Source organism: Phalacrocorax aristotelis, chromosome 8 (assembly GCF_949628215.1).
Source record: "Phalacrocorax aristotelis chromosome 8, bGulAri2.1, whole genome shotgun sequence".
In the NCBI taxonomy this organism is placed as follows: domain Eukaryota; kingdom Metazoa; phylum Chordata; class Aves; order Suliformes; family Phalacrocoracidae; genus Phalacrocorax; species Phalacrocorax aristotelis.
Genome location: NC_134283.1, coordinates 38376953 through 38399061, shown reverse-complemented (window position 1 = coordinate 38399061; position 22109 = coordinate 38376953). Strand labels below are relative to the sequence as shown.

Here is a 22109-nt window from a genome sequence, read left to right as displayed (position 1 = left end):
CTGCTTAGCAACCTCACGTCAAATTTCTCTTCTCCAGGACAAGACCCTCTACCACCCGGTAAGCAGCAGCTGTATGGACTGCAGTGAGAGTGACCGAAAGATCTTTATGAATAGCTGCAATCCTTCATCTCCAACACAGCAGTGGATATTTGAACATACAAACTCAACCGTCTTGGAAAAATTTAACAGAAATCTTGATCTTTAAAAGACTGAGAAAAAATATATATATATATTTTACAATTATAGTTTTTACTGGGGAGGGTTACAAAAATTTTTTTAAGAATACTTTTTTTTAAACAGTTAATGAAGGTAAAAGGGAGAATCTCAGGAGAAGGTTAACTAGCAGGCCAGTCTTTATTGTGAAGATGCTGCATCCTTCTCTTCTGGGGATGGTGGAATTTTAAAGGCTTTGCCAGAGCCACTTCTGTGCTGAGACTGAACAGAAACTCTGTTTTTAGAGGAGTCTGAATGTGATTCAAATTGCTTTTTTTTCCTTGCTTTTTTTTTTTTTGTCTGGTTTCCCACCTGGGTCTGGTGTTAAATGCTTTTGATATCCGGGACCCTCCAGGACTTTTTGTAGCTGCTATACTACCTGCTGAAGCATTCCCACATAGGTGCTTTATCTTCCAAAGTCCATCTAAGTAAAATCTTGAACAAAAGATTTAATCCTCCAATGTCATAGACATAAAAAAAGGGCCATCAAAATGTAAAATGAAATTATGTTTTTTTGCCCTAAACTAAAATATATTTCAAACAAGTTGAGTATTATTACTTTCCAAATCATAGCTCTGATAAAGGAATGAGGTCTAGTGGAAGTGCAGCCAAGTGTTGGGAATATCGCTGTAGTTATTAACGATGAGGAATCTGGCTTTCTGGTCCATTCACTTTGCAGTCAGTTTGTCACTCACTGTTGAACCTTCAAGGTGAAAGATTAGCAGAGGGTTTTTAAGTAAGCACAGTTCTTACAGGTGAAGAATTTTGCTAAGAGCCTTTGGGTATCAGTTTCCAAATTGGCCTCTTATTCAGACCCTTTTTAGCATGGACACATCTAGGGTTTATCAGAGTTAAATCTACTACATGAAGGCAACTTCCATTTTTCCTTTAGAGGTTTGAAGGCTAACTTAATTCACAGCTGGTGTGAGCAGATTGATTCAGGATAATTAAGTCAGGGCTGAGATTAGCCATTGGTCTTTATTCATTTTCTTCAGTCTGTAGTTTGTTGCAGTCCTGAGTTCTGTGGTCAGTAGTGTTCTAGTCTTGTGGGAATGTGCTGTTAATCCCTCCTCATTTCCCAACATCCACACCACTGTACAGTTTACTGTGACTGGAAATCTGTTTGCTTAAGCAGAGATGTGGGATTGATGGGCCAATTTCACTAGTACGCTGGCCCTTGTGTGGTCAGTTAGCAGTGCAAGGTATTACCCTTCTGATTTGGCTGCAGGATCTGCCAGACACTGAACCAGAATTTTCTCATGCCAGGAGCTGGAAAGAAGTACTGACACTAAAGGATGAATGGAGGACCATTGGTTTCAAGTCTATCTGAAGCAAGTGTTTAAAAAAACCCCACACTGATTTAAAATTAAGTTGTTGCAAAACCCGATTTAATAGTTCAGCCCACTTAGTCTTATACTGAAGGCAGCAGTGGTATTTTCTAGTAAAAGCTGTGAATGACGGTGCAGTTAACCTTTTGCAAAGATGCTGCATAAATCAATAAAACTAGCCCCTTTCCAGTAATTACCCAGCTCTGCGGTTTGTCCAGCTGAGGAGGCAGTGTGCAGCCAGCTCTGAGAGTGAAAGGCTGGAACACTCATGTAGGAGCAGGGCACCTCTCTGGGACTCCTGATAAGCATGGTTAATGGACTTCCCCTCCTTGGAGGGGCAGGGAAGCTCTGCTCTGGGGCACCTTTCTCTCCTGTGAAGGCAAGGAGATTTTGCCTAGTGTCAAGAAACAAGCAGGCTGGCTCACTCTGCAGAGCTCCAGAAGTAAGATGCCCTTTCTGATGTTGCCACTTGTGGGATCACTGCCCATGTTTCAGGCATTTTTGAGGCCATTTAGTGCTGTGTTTGTCATCTGGGAGCAGACTAGGGCACAGCTAGCTGCCTCTCAAGCTCTCAGGTCTGATGTGCTGACTATGAGGCTCAAAATCATTTCCACCTCTCTCATCCTCACAGCTGAGGCCACGTCTGACCTGTTCTGCCAACTTACCTGGCCCATGCAGTCACAAAGCAAGGGAAACATGAGCACTGCATTGCAGCTGGGACCAGGCTTGGCAAATGTGTTGGTATCTAACATTTTGGGAGTGAAGAAAGGAAAAGAGCTCTAGGCTTTCCTTGTGACATCTTTGCAGCACTATTGCTGCACTATTGCTGACCAGTGTCAAACAGAGTTGACATTGTATCTTCTCAGCAACTACAGTATGTCTGTCATTAGGATCCCTTCTCATTTCTGTGTGAGACAGAGCCACTTTCCAGTGCTTTGTGTCTGGCTGTTGCTTTCCTTAAGTTATTAATGCTCTCATTAGTCTAGTAGCGCTGACTGTGGATCGCTAGATGGCCTGACTAGATGTCTTTATGAATGTTTTAATACCTGTGGAACAAGAAGCTGTTTGTCCATGAACAAGTGCTAGTTTTTTATAATTGGGACACAATCAGCAAATGATATAAATGGACTGTAGGTCATTCTGCTTGCAGCTTGCAACTTTGTGTGTCTTAGTTTTCTAATGAGAGGATTAGCTTCTGTTTCTAAATTGCATGGCTTGCTTTGTACTTGGGCTCACCTTGTGAAAAGAGTCCTAGCTGCTTGGCTTGCTGGACGCTTGCTTCAGAGAGAACTGCAGTAACGAACAGGTCTTTTACCACTTAATGATCTTAATTTGGAGAGAAAGGAAGGACAGCTCTTAGCAGTATGCACCAAGAGTTTAGGTAATTGTTGAGGCAATTCCTGTTTGACAACCAACCACCAGTACACGGAAACTGGAGCCTTAGCATGGGGGGTCCTACTGGGTTCTTCTCGGTATGGTTGATCTGATCTGTTTTCTGAAGGTTTGGGTAAGGGCCCCACAAATTGTGTACCCTTCTGACTGGCTCGCTGGGCTTTGAGCTATTAATTTATTTACATCAGTTATACTTTTCAATACCCTAGAGGCTTTGCTGACTAATGAGAAGACTTAATATAGCCAACCATCCAATGATTAAGAAATAGCTGTAGTTCATCATCTACATCTTTAAGTGAGCCTTTGCTGGGCAATCTGGTTAATTATTCCAATTACTTTTGGTTATTTGTAAGCAAAATTGCTAAAGCATGAATACATAAGGAAATCTTCACATCTGCATGCAAGTCAAGACTGGAGATTAAATACCAGTGATTATCTAATGCAAAATAAATGTTTTCATATTTTTTCCCCAAAAAATATTCAAACAACCCTTCTCTCCGAGGCTGCATAAATTCTGCTGCTTTTAAGTATCAGAATCCCAGACAACAGGGGGATCTTGGATGTGTGTTATGTTGCATAATAATATTTTGATTTGCTTTTGAATCTCTTGTTGATTTACACTGGTGCTAATCTCTAAGGCCTACAAACAGAGTAATAGGTTTGGGGCTCTTCTGTGTGCAGGATGTCTTTTTTTTCATGCCTGAAAAAAATTAACATTCGTGGGCCTTACTGAAAGGGGAATACAGCTGTCACTAAAATAAAGATGTGCCTTTTTAAATGTAAATGTACAGCAAATGCTTAAACTTGAACCATTTCCTAGTGCCTTGCTGGACAAGAGAGAAAGAGGGGAAGGGGTTGGGAGATAAGGATGTAAGAGAAAGCTTGACTTGTGCAGTGTTTGTTTGTGTTTTTTAAAATGTCTGACTTTAAGTACAAAATTAGAGCAAAAGAGAGTAATTCAGAAGCTCCTGGGTTTCCTCTGTTAAATCAATATCATTAATGACTCGGGGGGGGTTTGTCACTCCTGATAGGAAGACTTGGAAAGGACGGCAGCTTCTTCTTGGTACACTGTAACAACTAGAGCTAGACCAGAGGATGGCTTTGGTTAGCTGTTGGATGTTTCGCCTCATGGTGAAGGCTCATGGATTTCACCGGCATGCAAAATCCTGCATTTTATTTTCGAAGTATCCTAATCAGAAATCAAAATAGTCCCAAAGGGATATAAAATCTGTTGCAGAAGTGTCTTTCAGAAAGTTGATGCCTTCTATCGCTTGGGAAACTTTTAAAGGGTGTGTTCAAATCTCTAATACAGAAGTAGCAAGAAAGCAATTTCTCAGCTTACCTTTCTTCCTGGTGTGTTTTGCAGTAGTCTGTGCACAGGGCTTTGCTTTCCTTTACTAGAGAGTTCTAGTCAGCAAACTTTCCTCCTCCCTGCTGCACAGACACATCAGTGTACTGAAAGTCAAACGGGCCCCACCAGCAAACGGCATTGCAAGAACATGGCGCTCTCGTAGCTACTGTGGGATCATTACAGGAGCTGTGCTGGCTTCCATCACCGAGGGGAGAGGAGAGAGATCTCCTAAAAGTCATGCTGGGCAATTGCGTAACTGCTGGGTAAAAAGGGAGAAGCTTTTATTTTAAATTGCCTTTCAAGGTACAGACAGACACTTGAATGGTTTTGACCGGAGAGAACAGCCTCTAGCAGTCAGCCTGTCACGCTTTCAGTCGGAAGAGTCCTGGTAAAGTTATGTCTGAAACAGTCTGGCTCTGTGAGCACAAGGGATTCGAGTGTACCTTGCATCCCACATCCACTCCCAACTGCTGTGGTTCATGTTGCTGCTCACCTGCTCCATTTCTAACCACTTGCAACAAAGGAGCCTGGCAGCGCCTAGGGCGGTTCTTACCTGACAAGCGGCAATTTAGGTTTCCATTTTAACAATCATTTAGCATGAAAAGCTTCTTAAATAGTTAGCAAACGGTTGCCAAAACAGCAAGTAGCTTTAGGCTAATGTCAGAGTGTGGGGGCTAGGATTAAAAGGTCTTTCACAAGATATGTACAAAAGGGGAGCTGGACTGGGAGTCAGGAGCATGGGGTCCCGCCCCCGGTCTACCAGTAGCCTGTTACGTGATCTGAAACAAGGAAAATCTGTGTGCTGCAATTTCCCAACCTGTGTAAGATTTAGCTTTCAGTGCTTTATTTGCTGACCTAATGAGTGTTGAGTCCGTATTTAAAACAAGCTGCAAGTCCTCACCTGGTTCGAGCCAACGGGAGAGATGCAATGGGGGGAGACTGGGAAAGCTGAGATCTGAAATTTTCATCAGCATTCAACACACAGCTGTCAGTTTATCTCATATCCCTCATTAACCAGTCAGATTGATTTATTCTCATTAATTTAAAGTAACTAAAATAAACTGGCCTCCTGCTCTGATTGCTCCTTGATAGTGTCATGCTTCAACTTGGAGGTCGGTGTATGAAACTGGCAATGATAGATTATGGAAATCCTAATAAAAATCCTATGTCTGTTTTTTGACTCTGCTTCTGCTAGCAGAGTATGCTCCTTCATCCCCTGCACTTGAGCTTTCTTGATGCTTCTGTATGACCCAAAGGGCTTCAATGATTCCAGCAGATGTGAGGTATTTGGGAGTTTTATATAACGCCACTGGATCTACGCAGTCTTAAATCTACTAGTTCAGCTCTAGAAAAAAAGTCCTAATCCCAATTAGCAAGCAAGCAAACATGAACTTCAGCCACAAAACAAGATAAAAACTGATCAAGCTAATAGACCAAAACGTTAGCCCTTGTGATAAAAATAACAAATAGCTTCAGCCTCTAGGGTGGAGAAGGGAATTGGTTTCAAAATGCGATCTCTAGGATCTTGGTGATAAGGTCTAAGTTTGTCTGTTCCTTGTACTGCATGCATTTTATCTGTAAAACTGGATGGTGCCTCCTGAATCAGTGTATATTTATTTCTGTGCATATTAGGACCAACAGCCTAATATCTGGGGGTGGTAAAGGACTTGTAGCACTTTAATGTAGTAGCTTTCATAAATTGGGAATCCTTGATAGAATGCCTAGTGTTTTTAAAGTTGAATGGACTTCCTTTTATAATATATTTAAAATAAATTTTTAATGTGTTTTCTGAAACTGTGTACGCAGAAATGACTGTCCCTGCCTGTTTTGCTCCAGTGCTTGCTTTCCCTTCTCTCCACTTCTTACGAGAATAAGCTCAGTTATCCTGGTCTGGTGTTTCCTCAGCGTAGGCTTCCTGCTATCGCATGCGCTGCTCTCCTCCAGACCCTTTGGGAGACATCCCTCCCAGCTGCTCTTTGAAGGTATTTGGGTATGAACTGCAGGGTTTACTGTGCTCATGCACAAGCAGCTGGCAAGCTCATGCCTGAGAGCTGTGTTGGCCGCACATGGACGGTTCAGGCAGCTGCGGGCTGCAGAGGTGCCTGTGGGGCAGGAGCTGTCAACTCCTGACTGCCCCTCACAGCTGCTTCCAGCCAGCTCTGAAATCAGTGGGAACAACCCACCATGCCCCAAAACTCCGGCCTGCCAGGGGACCCTGCAGCACTTCAGCTCAGAGGAGTTTAACCAAGAGCGGCAGCCACGAGGGGAGGAGATACATGAAGAAAAATGTAAGGAGATGCAGACAAAGCTGGAGGAGATGTGGAGGGAGACACGTTCGTGCGAGGATGTGCTCCATGCCCAAGGGTGCAGTTCGGGAGGGACCATGGCCGCCAGGGGGTGACTTGTGCTGAGGCAGGCTGCCCCTGAGGGACAGTGGCCGTGGACGACCCTTGCTGGTAGGGAATGCTGAGAAGCACAGAGGAGCGGGGAAAACCCAGCATGGGGAGGCGAAGACCAACAGTTACACGCTTGACCCTGGCCACCCACACCACCATCACCTCACTGGATGAATTGGGGGAGACTGTGTATGAACAGTGGCAAAGGGGAGGTGAAATGAGGAACAGTGGAGGACGGATGTTTGCATGAAATTTTGCCAAAGGAAGGAGGAGGAAAGGTGTTCACTTCAGTGTGTGTTTTCTTCTTTCTCAATACCCAAATCAGTGGTTTGTGTTAATTGGCAACTAAGTAAGTAAAAATCCCCCAGGTTGATACTGTTGTGGGTGACACAGTATTGGAGCATCATCTCCTGCAGCGACTGCCTCATGGCCAAGCTATGGCCGGCTTTCCACAGGGAGGAGCTTTTGAGCGTAGTTGGCTGCTACTGTGGGCAAGTACTTCAGAAGAGGGTCTGGGGTGGGACTCTCGGGCACTCTTGTCCCCCCCAGCTGAACACTGCAACGCTCTCCTGTGTGTCTCTGAGAGCTGACACCTGGGCAGTAGCCACCATGCCCAGGACACTTGCCTCCCTGAGTCTGCCACCTGCGACGCGTTCAAAGCAACACAGAAAGCTCTTCTCAAAAGCAGTTTGCTTACTGCTGAGACATATGGCCATGAGGCTATGTCAAAATCACCAAAGCCTGTACAGGCGTCTTGCCTGAGCTACCTTTTCCTGTGGTTGGAGGGAGCTCAGCATCGCACAACTGTCGCCTAGCTTAGGGCAGGATGAAGCTGTCACTCTCCTTCCTCTGTGTCTGCCTTGAAAGCAACTGCTGGTAGATCCATCCCACATGTGGTGTTCAGGGGAGAGTTTTTAACAGCTCGCTGCCCTTTCTGCATTCTAGTCTTTGGGCAGGGAGAGCAGTCTTTCAGCCCAAGCCATGGTAAGTTTATAGGCGTTGCTCCTGGCCCTATCCCATGTTCCCATTTAGGACCCTCAGCACTTTCTGTCACCAATTCAGTTCTTTTGTGGCCTTCCCAACACTCCTTTTTACTTAACGGTGGAAAACGGTGAAATAAGCGGAGGGGAGAAAAACAATAGCGTGTGTGAAAAATCTGTGTGTGTGAAAATCAGCCTGTCTGAAGGAACGGAAAGGCTCTTTCTTGGGGGACCAGCAGGTAACTGCAAGGCGTGCTCCTCAGGGAAGGCTGTGCCGTGATTCTTGGCCACGGGAATGTTTCCCAGGGGGAGTATGTGCCAAAAGCTGTGACAGTTTAAGCATTTTAGCAGGTTCAATATGCGCCTAGAAAAGTGCTGAGGAGAGCAGGAGTCTGGCGGAAGGCACTAGGGCACAGTCTCCATTGGCCCCCAAGGTACAGAAAATGGAAATTGTCCGATTTCTGACTGGAGGCACCAAAAAAAAAAAAAAATACAGAGGGCTTCTTCTCAGGGCATCTTTGGCAGCACAGACCTTTTGAGGAGTAGCATTTCTGTCCCAAGAACCCCGAATGACTCCATTAAAATAGTAAATTCCAGATGACAGCTACATGACAGACTTATCTTCAGAGGGTAGTGGTGTTCCAGCTGAGATTTAAAGACCTGTGCAGGTTCCCCTAATTTGATTAGAGGGCTGGCTTGGATGGGCAGGCTATTACAGCTTCGAAGGCACTAAAGCTGCCTGGATGCTGATGGGTTTATGAAACATTGTTTCTCACTTCATTGCAGCTCCCACAAAGAATTATTAGATCAGGTTAGTGATAGATACCTAATAAAGAATGTTTCTATGAGGCAGTTTATTTCATAGCGAGCTAGTTCCGGACTAGCAGACTGTGAAATCTTGAGGTTCCCATGAGGATAAATATGCTGAAATAAACTGCAATTATATGAACACCTCCATGCACCTTTTTTTTTTTAAACTGAAAAAAGGTGTCATTGTGTTAGCCTGAGCTGGAGGTACTTAACATTGAATTAGCAAGCAGACAGTAACAAAAGCAGGGTTTGGTTTTTTTTCCTCTTAGCAGGCATTGCAAAACAACTTAAAATCTTTTCATTTGCATGGGAGGAGAGTTTACAGCCAAAGAGGAAATATACTCTGATGGTAAGTACCAACCTGTTCCAGCACTGACGGTGCCAGCTCTCCAGCCACTCCCAGCTTCCCACAGAAGAGTCCAGGGAGCACCTGCAGAATTTCTTCCTCACGAGGACAGGAAGAAGTCCTGCCTGTCATGATCATGTTCCCTTGTATCTACTCCCTTGCATCTACTCCCTTGCTTCTACTATCATCTGTCCCTAGAGTCTGTGCTTCCAGCTTTGCAAATGTCCTTCTGCAAGATTTCCACAGCCTGCCATTTGATTTTTGTTTGTAATGTTAAGATAAACCGAGAAAGCTTGCTATCGGGAGCTCTGAGATTGCTGTCAGCCTTCTGGTGTTTTCCTGTTCCCAAAAACAAGGGAATATCTGTATGGTTTTTGCCAGGAGGGTATTACTTCAGGCAGGTGGATCCTAGGCAATTTGGGCAGGGGCTTTTATAAGCGGCAGCATCTTGCTTTTTTAAAATATCTTTACTCTTCACTAACTGCTTGTTGGTCTGTGGGTAAAGTCATTTGTTCCCACCACCTTCCCATCAGAGTGGCTGGCTTCTGGGAGCCCTGGTGTCCCGAGGCAGAGCTATTGGGGACGAGTGTTAAATCCTTGCCCTCCAGATTTATTCTGAGACATGTTTGGTATTGCAGGGACTGCCTAGAAAATACAGACTTTAGCGTTTCTCAGTCTGCTGGTGGGGAGCGGGCAGGGCAGGCTGCAGACGCCTGTGTCAGCGTTACCGCGGAGCGGGCTGAGCCGATCTCCCAGGGCTCTGAGGAGCCTCTTTCCTGGAAAGGCATTTTGCGCGTGTGATTCAGCACAGCTCACCCCGCGCTAACACGCGTTGTTCCGCGTATGGGATTTCAGACTTTGCAGTAATTTTAGTCTACAGAACCTTTTTTTTTTTTTTCTTTTCTCCTGTTTGTGCAAGAAGTCTTTTCTTCAGGAAGATTAAATCCTTTCCATTTACAGCTGCCCACACACCTCTGACAATAGCATAGGCTGTCTGGTATCGCAGAGGTGACAGCATTTCCAGAAGTAATATCTTTTCTCTATAGATCAGTAGGAATGTCTTTCTTCCCTCCCTTTTTACCTTTCTTTCTTTCTTTCTTTCTTTTACCTTTCTTCTCCCCACCGTTTTACCCTGGTTTGGGTCTTTTTTTTCTGAGGATGAAAGAAATGCAAAGCGTCAAGTGAGGCTGCTTTGGGGAACTCTTTCCCAGCTCCAATCTTTTCACTATCCCTGCCTTGTAATTAGTTAAAAAAAAAAAAAATCCCTCTTCTTTAATAATACTTCAGCCAGCAGGTCCTACCTACACACCAGGAGCCTTAACGTGACGGTGCAGCCAAGAATTTGTGCAGTATGTCGCCGTGAGTTACATACAAGGGACCGGGCGAGCGCCGCCGGCCCGGCCCGGGCGTCGGGCTGGATTCCGCGCTGTTACCGGAGCGGCGCCGGTTCCGCTGCGGTCGGCCGGAGCCCCCCGGCTCGGAAGCCCGCGGCGCAGAGGGCGGAGGGGGCCCGTGAGCGGCCCCTCACGGCGCGGCCCTGGCAACGGCAACGACGACCTTCCGGCTGCCGAGCGAATGCGGGGCCGGGCTGTGGCGAGAGATTGGCGGCGCTTCTCACCAATAGACGCGCGGAGCGGCGGCGGGGTAGCCGTATCGCCCAACCAGCGCCCCGCCTGCGGGGCGGGGAGGGTGGGATTTCCGCTGCCGGGGAGGCGGTTTTGTGTGTGTGTGTGTATGTGAGTGTGAGGGGTGCCGGCGGGGTCCCCGCTTCCCCGCGGGCGGCGGCGCTTGGGGGGCCCGGCCCAGCCTGGCCCGTCCTCCGCGGCCACCGGCAGCTGAGGGGCGGCTCTCCCTCCCTCCCTCCCTCCCTCGCTCTCTCTCTCTTCTCCCTCCCTGCCGGCGGCGCGGCCCCTTCCGCCGGCGTTGAGGGGGTCCCCCCCCCTTGAGGGGACCCCTGCGGGAGCGGGGGGCCCCCGCGGGGGCGGCGGGGTCCCCCCCCGAGGGCGCGGCGGCTTCCCCGGTTTCCCCGGTTCTCGGCTCCCCGGGCGGGGTGAAGGGCGGGCAGGTGGGCGATGAATGGTTTCAGCACCGAGGAGGACAGCCGGGATGGGCCTCCCGCCGCCCCCTTCTACGGCCAGAGCTGCTGCCTCATCGACGACGGGGACCGCTGCGTGCGCCCGGCCGGCAACGCGTCCTTCAGCAAGAGGATCCAGAAGAGCATCTCGCAGAAGAAGCTGAAGCTGGACATCGACAAAAGTGTGAGTTGCGGCCTCCGCCGGTCCCGCCCGCCGCCGCCGAGCCCCCGGCCGGCCCTCCCCAGCCCGCCACCGCAGTGCGGTCCCGCCGCGCTCCGGCCGCCTGCGGCCGAAAGTTGCTGCTTCCCCCCGCGCCGGGCTGAGCTTCCCCATCGCCCGGACGGGGCTCGCTTAACCCCCGCAAGCGGCGGGGAGGCGGGGTGCCAGGCGCCGAGGGTTGTGTGGCAAACTCGGTTCCTGTGGACCGCGTTTTCCCGTCTTCGGTGCTGCTACGGCAGGGTGAGAGAGGGACGTGCCTGGGTAAAGAGGCGGCTTTTCTGATCATCTCGTGCGGCAGCGCTAAAAACCGTGTTTGGGAGGAAAGCTCTCATGCGGTGGGGAGCAGGTGATGCAAGGGAGCGAACCCTCCTTCGGAGGCAACGGTGCTATTTTGATCTCCGTTTTGTATTGAAAGCCGCTGATGCTGCTCGGTGAAATCACCGACACGGGTTACTATTTCAGTCAGATGTCGCTGACGTTACTTTTTTTAATTAGTAAGAACTCGTGTTCTAGTGGAGCAGATTATTGAAAATGAGCTGTTGCATCTCACTCGAAAGGCGAGGTGTGCAGCCTCCCCTTAAGCAGGGCACTCATGCACCTGTTCGCTGGTCGGCACCGAACAGCCCGGTTTGCTGCGGACCGCTTAATGACGTTAAGTGACAGCTGTCAGCTCGAGATAGAAACGGGTCCTTTGCCAAGTAATGAAATGGGCAGAGCAGAGCAGCCCGTCAAGATTATGGGAGGAATTTCTCAGAAGTGACTCGGTTAACAGAATTCCACTCTGCATGCTTTTCTTACCTGGTCTTTAAAGATTAAAACTCTTAAAAACAACAACAACAAAAAAGAGTGAAGTTTTGAGTCAGCCTGTTTGGCAGCTTCCCCAGTTGGTTAGTTCCCTTTCGCACAGCCAAAATACATCATGTCACGGGAAGAGAGTGACTCAATTTGAAATATAATATTATTCGTAAAAAACAGAGTATTTCTCCTGGCTCTAGTCCTCAGCAGATTTGTCTAGTGATACAGTAATTTCTTTCATTTCGGAAATAATTCTTTGTTGACAGACGTACGGCTTTAGAAATAAAAAAGAGGAAATCAGACTAATGAACTCAAGATGAAGGGAAAGTATGAAGCAGGTTGCGTAACGTGATTTCAAATGTAGGGTGCCTGTGTCGTCTGAAGACATTTTTGCCTTACAGGTACCAAATAATTTTGATCGTTTGTGGTCCTTTGTTGTATATGTGCTAATTCTAGTGAGATAATATCTGTTAAAAAGGGGGTTCTGTGGCGTGATAAGCTATAGGAGAGACACTTTTGCTTTTGGTTTCTTGTTTTAATTGAGGAAAATAGCCAACTTTTATTCAATCTAGATTTTGAAACACATTAATAATCTTATGTACCATTTAAACCAGAAGGTTCACAGGATTGGAACAGAATGGTGTTTTTCTTGGTAGTTACCAGGTAGTAAGTCCTGAAGCAAATGCACTTCCTCCAGACAATCACCTATTTTTTTTCCTGACGTGTGATTGCAACCATAAAAAAAAATAAATATTATCTGCAGAGGTTCACATTCAGCAGGAGCTCTCCAGTCCTTCATTTTCCTTGCCTCTAGTCTTCGTAATGTAAATTACCTCTAACTCAAGAGTACGAGGTCAGTCCTGGAGTTTAAGATTAGAAATTCCTTAATGTCATGAGGCAGTCAGTCATGCCAGTCAAGAGGGACACGCTGTCTAATGCTGGTGTCTAGGTGGCTGCTGTTGAATGCTGTTTCTACAGTACCTGTTTTGATTGCTTTTTCACCACTTCTAATTCTTAGGTGAGACATCTGTATATTTGTGATTTTCACAAGAACTTCATTCAGAGTGTCCGAAACAAAAGAAAGAGGAAGACAAGTGATGATGGCGGTGACTCTCCTGAGCATGAAACGGATGTCCCGGAGGTTAGTAGGTGCCAAGCGGGTATAGGATGCTTTACCAATTTTGAGCGTGTTGAATTTTGACTCAGATGTTTTCACATATTGGGAAATACATAAATTTTAAATTGCAGCTCCACTGAAACTGCTATGGAGTTTCTCTCATTTTTCCAGAAGACTTTTTTCCTGATGTGTAATGCCTAATTTTCTTCTTAATCCCTGTATGTCAGGTTTTCTATAAAAAGAGGTATGATAAGGTAATTGTGCAGCTTCATGTACCTACTATTTCCAAACAGAGAGCTGTCAAAATAGTATTTGATACTAATTCTTTTTTAGTGGTAAAAGTAAGTTCTTTTCAGTGGTGACTGAGGCCCTGATATGGTTCTTCGTTGCCTAGCATGCATAATTTTGCAAATACACTAGAGGATCCAATAGGTCAGTGTCTCTGTGTTTGAGTATATGATATCCAGGGATATTACACTTCTCTAGACCTTCACATATATGATATTTTTGGCACTATTTGAAACTACCTTTAGATAATTTGTAACATCTTTTTATTTTCAGGAAATAGACCTGTTGGGGTTACTTTTTCCTGTGTTGCAGAACTCTAGAATAATCTCTTCTCTGTGCCATTGTGTCCTGTATTTGCTTTGATGATGTTTCTGGTACTGTTGACGCTGCAAAAAGTTGTGCAGAGGTGATGTTTGTGGAGGAGCTGAGCTCTGGCCACGTCAGCAGAGCCCTCTGCTGGAAATGCCACCCGTCTTGGCAAAAAGCATTTCATGTCTGAAAAAAGAGCCACTAAGAATCGTTTTGCCAGCAAAGCCGTGCCCTCATACCTCCTGTGTGGAGGTGTTGGAAGAGTAGCAAGTTTTTGGTTTGTGTTTTTTTTTTTTTTTTTTTTTTAAGGATACCTGACCTTTTGTTGTAGCTGTTTGTGTTTCCATTCTACAAGGTTCTCCATCAGAACTTCCCTATATAAGCTTTACATTAGTTGCCAGGATAATTGGTGAAGACCCAGGTGGCATCTAAAAAGGCTCATGCTGTAGAGCATGCAGGGTATTTGGTGGTTAAAAACTGAGGGATGCACGTCACCTAACTGAATAGGGAACTCTGCAGTGTGTCAGTTTTAATGTCACTTTCTTGGTTTTCAGCAGAGATTCCTTGTGTCTTTGAAACATGGCATTTCCCACGTGATCATCATCTTCCTTCCTGTAACCTCACACCCCCCTTGCTTTTAAACAGTGTACTTCTCATTTCAGTATCTGAATTTCATTTATTCTCTGTCTCTGTACTCTGTTTCATGTCACAAGCCATTTGTTCAGTGCCTGCTAAATTGGTATTTCACGTGTGAGCCTTTTAAACCGTGTGGGAACAAAAGGTTCCCCTTTGCTTGGAGGTTGCAGAGGTGTAATTGAGAGCAGAAATTGGCCAGCAATTCTGTTGACAGCATGTGAACCAGAACAAAATTTTGTATTTCCCTGAGGCTATTTTGGTCCTTTAGCATTAACAAATACAAAATATACTTAGATTTGTCAGTAAGGGAAGCCGATGTGGTTCTGAGTGCAGGCAAGGAGCAGTCCTGCTGAGGAAGAAATAGTTATTTTTAGGTAACTCTACATTTCTGCCTAACAGAAGCTAAAGGTAGCGCTCATCCCCTCTTCTCTCCATCGCTTCCAGGTTGACTTGTTCCAGCTCCAAGTGAACACTCTGCGACGTTACAAGAGACACTATAAGTTGCAGACTAGGCCTGGACTCAACAAGGCTCAGCTAGCAGAAGTAAGTGACGACAGAGGTAGCATCATCTCTGTTATTAAAAAAGCTTTTTATCTCCTTTGCTGAAGTGCACATTTCCTGGACGCTAATACCCTTAGTGACGCTCTTGCTAGTATGTACTGTGTGCTCTGCGAAAGGTTTCTGGGGATGACGCCAACAGAAAGCTGCATGCTTTCTTTCACCTGGGATGGCTATGGAATGCATGGAAGCTGGCTCCTGGAAGCATGTTTTAGTAACTTGCTTTTCTCTGCTTCCTTTCCCTCCTTGTTCATAGTCACAATCCGTCACCTTTAGGAAGCAGAACCTAGTTTCCAGTGGCTTAGGTGTTAAACTGAAGATGGCTGTTGTATTGAAATTCAGACTTACACACTACTAGTCACCTTAAGTGCCTCAGAGTTTTTCTGTCCTCACAGGCACTCAGACTAGTTGGAATTGCTTCTTATTAAAGGCAAAATCACTGACGATGACTCGATATTCCTTATTTCCCTCCCTTGTCCTGATATCTTATGATTCTGTATCAAGTCAATAAAAGGCTCTTTCCTCAAGGGCCTCTACTGCTGCTTTCTCACCATGTGGGGTACTTGTTAAGAAAGAACTCTCTGTAACTCCATTATTTGGGCTAGCTGTGCTTGGTGTGCATCTGCTCTGCTCTCTTTCTTGACTTGACCTGAAGGCATTCTGTTGGAAAAATCTTGTCTAAACTTGAAAACACTGTAGCAGTTACTGAATGGTAACGAGGTTGTTCTTGTAAGCTGAGGCTTTCACAACCATCTGCCCAAAACTGACTGTTTTGCTTTTGCTTTAAAGAACAACAACCAGCAGACCAAAAGACACTGTCTTGCTCTCTTTCAAAATCAAGCAGGGAATGAATATACAGAATATAGAGAATGTGTAGTGTAGTGCATGTAGGAGTAAGGTGAATGAAGCAGGGTGGGTGTATGTCCTCATTGCTAGTTCTGATTTGTCACAGTCTAACTAACCAGTTCGTAAGTTCATAGTCTCTCAGCTACCTCCTGCCATGAAGGACTACTTACTTAGGCAATTTACCATGAACGTGCCAGAGGAGGAAAAAAAAAAAAAACAAAACTACTATGCAAGCGGAAAATAAAGGGAGCCTAACTTAAAGTTGTCACACACTTCCCAGATTTCCTGTGAAGTCTGAGCAGCTTTGACCCTACGCTGGATCCTCGTCCAGCTCCCATGCTTGAATCACTGCTGCCTGAGGCTCTTAGACTCCTGCTGCTACCCCACCGTAAGGAAAACTCAAAACTTCCATAAATCTTCTTGGAGTGACTTATTGCTCAGCCTGCATCAACATCCAGTTCTGGAGCTGTATTGTGTACCAAAACAGAGCTTCTTCCATATGAGAAGCAGATCTTATCCAGCTCCAACATGTTTTCTACGTTTGTTTTCTGAGGAAAAAGCAGTTAATGGTTCAGGGCTTATGTTAGTGTCAGAGAGGGGTAGCCCTAACCAAATCCTAACCCTCGCATTGCAAATCCCCCGGCGTTCCTTCCAGTGAAAGCTTATCCAGTGTGTTCTCCTTTGGACTCTAAAACTTTGTTACATGTGGTTCACACAGCAAAGCGTTTCAATACTTCTGACACTCTCCTTTGAAACACCGAGATGCAGGGGAAACTTGCTCTCCAAATAATCTCAGCATGGAACGCCGCTTAGGAGAGGCTGTGCTGCTTTGGCAGGAGGACATTCTGGCTTCCAAATTCCGCTTGTAGGTTGGCTGCAAATACTGCTGACATAGCAAGACTATGCTATGTTCATATGCACATTCCAGCTGTAAAGAGAGAGAGGTAAATGAGGACTGACAGTTTGAATTGGTGCATGTTTGACTAAAAGTGTATTATGCTCGGTGGCCATAAAATCGTTTTTGGAAAGTGAAGAGAAACCGAGTTCTGATTATATTTTACTTTTTTTACTACTTTTTAATTTCAGAATGTCTGTCTCTTTACATGTTCTCCTTCCAGACTGTCAGTCGTCACTTCAGGAATATTCCTGTGAATGAGAAAGAGACGCTTGCGTATTTCATCTATATGGTGAAGAACAACAAGAGCAGGCTGGACCAGAAATCAGAAGGTAGCAAGCAACTAGAATGAAGATTAACAAGACTTGGAATAAGAGAGACCTTGAAGGAACAGATGGTATTGTGCATTTTAGGTATATAAAAACTGTTGAATTATATTGTAAAACTTTTTCAAAATGCAGTAAGTCTGGATGACAGAAAAAAATTACAGACATTCTTATCAGGAGTATTTGAAAACAAACATGCGCGCAGCATGTTTCTGAAGACTTCTTCCCCTCATTTCAAAGTCACATTGGAATAAAGAAATGAGGATAATGGGAAAATCAAGTAAACATGTAGGACTGTGGAGTTTATCAACTCAGTGTTTTAAACCGTTTCTGGAAATCTGCATCTCGGTGCAATTTGGATCACAGACGGAATTTTTTCACTGAATTCAGGCTGCATCACAAACCACCATGCAGTTTGTCTTGGCGCAGGACTGGAATAGCGGCACCGATAAAATTCATTATTGAGGTGCACGGGTCAGAAGTTTGTCTGAAGCTTGCTCCCCTACTACACATGCTCTGTCTTGCCTTGAGTCAGTGCTTCAAGTCCCAAACTTCTACAAATGCTCCAGCTCACCAAATCTACTGCAGTGAACACTACTTGACTAGTCGAAAAAAATTTTTTTACTATTTTTCCTCCTGCCCCCTTCTGACATTGATGCCAAACAACTCTCTGCAGTCTCTTTTTCTAATTTTTCTTATTTGAGAACTCATTAATTGTCTGTAAGTGTTTAAAAACTTCTGCATTTCATCAGAAGGTGGTATTAAGGCAAATACAGCTTATTTGCTGGGTTTGATCACGTTGGTAGAATGCTCGTTTAATTCACTTATGCGTATTTCCCATGTATTCAGGGCTCAGTGATGGTAGGTGAAACAATGGCTTAAGACATCTGTCCCTTAATCACTCTGTCTAATCAGGTATCACTCACAAGTGATGTGAATTTTATACTGAAGCTAGTCTTTAGCAGGTGTCACAAAACTGCTGTGTGGATTAGCGGGCTTGGCAGTCTCTGTTCAGTATAAAGCAGACTTACGCTAATGGGTGTAGCACCATAACCGGGGTAGCGAACTGACTGGGGCAGGATGCATTTCATCTGTCTTTGCAATAGGCAAAAAATATCGAAGGACTTGCCTTTTGTGAGCGTTACGTGTGCTTTCATAAGAGCTGTGGGAGCGGAGGGTGGCATGCTGGTGCTCTTTAACTGGGCGCCATAGGAGGAGATCCCTCTGATTTTGTTATTTAAAGCCAAGGTGTCCTTACAAATTACACAGTGGTTATTTTGGCAAAAGACGCTTATAAGAGTGTTGGTCAAGACTGACTGTTCTCCAGTGACCTCAAATCCTACTCAAGGGGATCTCATGATTTAAAACACCACTCTGTTTCTTTGCTGTCCGAACCAATGTCTCCATTCTGTTACAAGATGCCAAGACTCCACACACCGAGTATATTCTCAGTAAGCCTTAATCAATGAACCGAACAGTAGACAACTTTGGCTAGCATTTTGTCAATGGCAGGTTTTAATATTCCAAAACTGGATGAAGCTTTGTTGAAGAGCTAAACACACAGGTCACGATCCCAGCTTAGTACTGCATCATGTTTCATAAGGTGTGAAGGGTTCACATAGTGAAGCTCTTGCTGAAGCTCTCTCGGGGTCTCTTTAAAAATCAAGGCACAATTTAAAGCAAGCTGTTCCCATCAGCTCTGAAGTGTTTGCTAATACTCCAAAAATATGTTCCACAAACGTCAACATCTCTTAAGTCCTGTGTCATAGGCAAAAACACTCTGTCATGGTACACGTGCCATTTGTGATGTTTTGGGGAGTGTGATTGTTTCAGCATTTCCTTGTTCGATTCAGTATGGATTTCAAGAATATCAGCCAGGAGAGAGGTTCCAGGAATGAGGAGAGAATGTCTTGCATCGGTATTTCATGAATGTTTAACAATTTCCTAATTACACTGGTCCTTTCCTTATTGAAAGGATGGAGTAATTCCCACATCAGTTAACATGATCTGGCTTCTCTCATTCAGGACAGAGAGCTAAAAGGGTACGTTCTCTGACTGCATGCTAACTGCTCATGCAATCAGAGGATGTTACCAAGGGAAAATGAGTTTCTGAGTTGAGGTGGTTATGCCTCATTGTAACTTCTAGACCAAAACTGTAAAAATGTAGTTTGTTTGGGGTTTACTTTTTTGTTGTTGTATTTTGTTTTGTTTTATTTTTAAGAGTAAATAAATCTGTTGGGGTGTTTTAGCAGCCAGCAGCAAAATGATTCTTTCAAGGAAATATGGTGGCAGGTTCCATCTGTTCAGGTGTATTCACTGGAATGCTTTTGTGCAGAGGTGGTATCCAGGAAACTTTTTTTTTCTTTTCTGAAAATAGGCAATTGATGTGAAATGTGATCCTTGTTGGTTTCAATCTTAAAGCAACTATACTTTTTTGAAAAAAAATTAGTGAAGCGTGATGATGAAGAGATGTTTACCAGCCATTAGCAGTTGTTTATAAGGTGGAAAGCTTGGAGGCAAGACACCAAAGAAACAGAAATCTTTGGCTGTCAGACCCCATGGCCTTATAAACCCTTGCAAATGCCTTATTACCTTGTTCTTAACTTAGCCAGAACAACACGCCTTGAGCAAAAGAAAGCCGATGTCTTGTTGGAAGGGTTAGCCACTTTATGGCTCCCATGCTATAAAATGAAATCACACGTCAATTCAGTAGCAATATCCATGTTCAGGGTGCCTGTGATTCTTGAAAAGCATTTAGTGTCTAATAACCAGAAAACGCAACAATGCAATTGTCTTTCTGTATAATACCATTCTGTGTATTTGACTCCTTATGCTGCATGCCAATTAAAAAAGACTTTCCAACTTTTTGTTTTAAACTTCAAAGTAAATGTGTTTGAACCTCACACTTGTGAAGCCATGAGGTGGGACATTTTCTCAGCACTTTTAGATGGGACTTGTTGGAAAGGTGGAAGACCCAAATCGGTTTGGCTGGTATGATAAGATTTTTTTTTTTTTCCTTTACATTTTGCTTTTCACAGATGGGCCTTAAATTCTGTCTAGCTTTGAACCATGGAGCACAAGCCTTGGGGGCATGGAGGATGACCAGATGTCATCTTCCATTTATAATAGTGGAAGCTTATTTCTTACAAGCCTGCATAGGTGACATTCACCCTGGGGCAGAGGAATCATCTTGGAAGCCCTCCGGCCATTATATAGCCTAACTCAATTACATAGCTTAATTCAATTCTCATTGAAGAGTTGCATTAACTTTATTGGACTTCTGAATAGATCCAAAGCCATTAGTATGAAATCCAAATAAGGCGGAAATGTCTCTTCCGGGGTTAATTTCATCCTGTATGCTGACCCTCTGCTCACTTGAAGGGAAGAAGAAGAAATCATTGCTTGTAGTTATTGGCTTGAGCTGAACTGAAGGGAGTTGGAAGCACGCGAGGACTAGAGTCGGTGGCAATCTGATGGCTGAAAAGTGCAAATATATCCAAGGAGGCTGTGTTAGACTGCCTTTTTTTTTTCTCCAAATTTCTGTGTATCAAACAATATTGTATATCAACCTGAAGTAAACAGTTGCATTAAAAGCTGATCTTTCTTTTGCCAGGCACTTCAGATGCTTGGCCTGAGAAAAGCAGGGCGGGCAGGTTTGTACCACTTGTACCCAGTACGCTGGTGTCCCAGTTTTCCTTAGAAATATGGCTGTAAACCACTAGATAGCCTGGAGTGCAAGACTTGACCAAAACATATCAAGTCTGGCATTTAAAGTTAGTCTTAAGTGCAGGCTGGCTTCAGAGAGGCTCTGAAATCAAGAGCCAAAATAACCCACGGTAAGTGCGAGTTTTCAAGCAGGTCATGATGACACAGAGAAGATGAAACAGGATGTGGCCCACAGAGAGACTGAACAAAACATGCTTCCACAGCTAGCAATGTGGAGGAAGATTTGTTCTGTGTTAGCTCTTGTAATGGATGTTTTATGAGAGGGGAAGAAGGGGGGAGCTGTGCACTTTACGTCTTTTGGTTGAGCCAAATGTAAATACCATTGGGAGATCTTCAGCAGCAACTGCAGTTGGAGGGGAGAGAAATGGTCTGCTGGGGGACTGTTTATTTAAATTCACAGATCGTTATACTTCCCCAGAGCACTAGAGTCACTTTGCCTCTACGATTTAAAAGAGTGGGTAACACAAGCTAGCCTCCTTTGCGAAGGAGCCCTGGTACTGCCCAGAGTAGTATTGACTGAAAAGTCCCAAAGGTGAAGGAATGTTATTGATGCCTCACTCCTCTTGTCACTGATGCCCTTTAGCCATCTCTAGCTTATCAAGTTAGGGAGTTTTCATTTTCCACTTTCGAAGTGCAAATGAACTGTTATGATGTAAGATACTCCTTGCACTTTTCACAGCTATCCCTCGTCTCGCGTTTTTGATTTGCCTGTGAACGCATCTGTTTGGAATGAGTTAAATGGTTGAAGAAAGCGTGGGGAGAGGAGGGGGGCTCCTGCCTTAAACCTGAACTTCCCTTGCAAGCGACTCTGTAGGCCATCCTGTACATCAGCAGGCTCCAGAAGCCTCTTACTTAGCTGAGCCCTAACAGGGCTGGGTTTGCTCCTGCCCGAGCCACAGCTCTCTGCTTCGTGGCTACGGTGCAGGGGAGGGGAATAGCAGGTAACTTGCAGAATGGCTTGGAGTCTTAGTGGGCTTACTGGGAGAGAAAAAACTGTGTTCCCTCTTCTGTTTCTGGCCTCCATGTATTGTGCTGATCTTATGCCAAATGTTTTGGACACCTTGTATTTTTAACTGTGTAATATAGCTGTGTATTGTTAAAGCAACTTAGTAACTTATAGCAAAAACTGTAGAACTCATTTCTCTGAGGTATAGGAAATGTCCTGCTTCCACTGTGTATGAGACTTTAACTCTGTACTGTCTGACAAAGATAAAATGCTGAATTTCACTTTAATAAATGATCTATCTAGCAACAAGGCCTACGTTCCCTTCTGTTTGCCTTTCTGCCCTTTGCACTGTTGGCTCCAGAGCCAATGGAGTTTTGCTTTGCGTGGATGTTTTGTGCCAGGCTTCTCTGACTCACTGTCATTTCCCACCCACTTCCCAGGGGTGAAAATACTGCAGAGGTGGAGGGCAGAACAGCACTGCTGACTAGGGTATGTCAAGCCTGAAGCAGAAAGCTCAGGTGATGGGTTATTTTGTGACAAACCTGTGTAGGTTGCGT

At 44.9% G+C, this 22109-nt stretch overlaps 2 protein-coding genes across 2 annotated transcripts in view; both read left to right on the top strand.

The window, feature by feature from the left end:
* The window catches only part of GALNT10 (polypeptide N-acetylgalactosaminyltransferase 10), a 91845-nt gene extending 90113 nt beyond the window's left edge, over positions 1-1732 (top strand). The window contains exon 12 of the mRNA XM_075102648.1: positions 38-1732. Within this exon, the coding sequence (XP_074958749.1) occupies positions 38-205 (168 nt within the window). The 3' untranslated portion in view covers positions 206-1732. The remainder of the gene's footprint in view (positions 1-37) is intronic.
* A 9010-nt stretch (positions 1733-10742) lies between these two features.
* Positions 10743-19756, top strand: SAP30L (SAP30 like). The gene is made up of 4 exons (XM_075102647.1): positions 10743-11074; positions 12924-13046; positions 14700-14798; positions 16778-19756. The coding sequence occupies exons 1-4, from the start codon at positions 10889-10891 to the stop codon at positions 16904-16906; spliced, it is 537 nt and encodes a 178-aa protein (XP_074958748.1). The 5' UTR covers positions 10743-10888; the 3' UTR covers positions 16907-19756.
* Positions 19757-22109: the final 2353 nt, after the last annotated feature.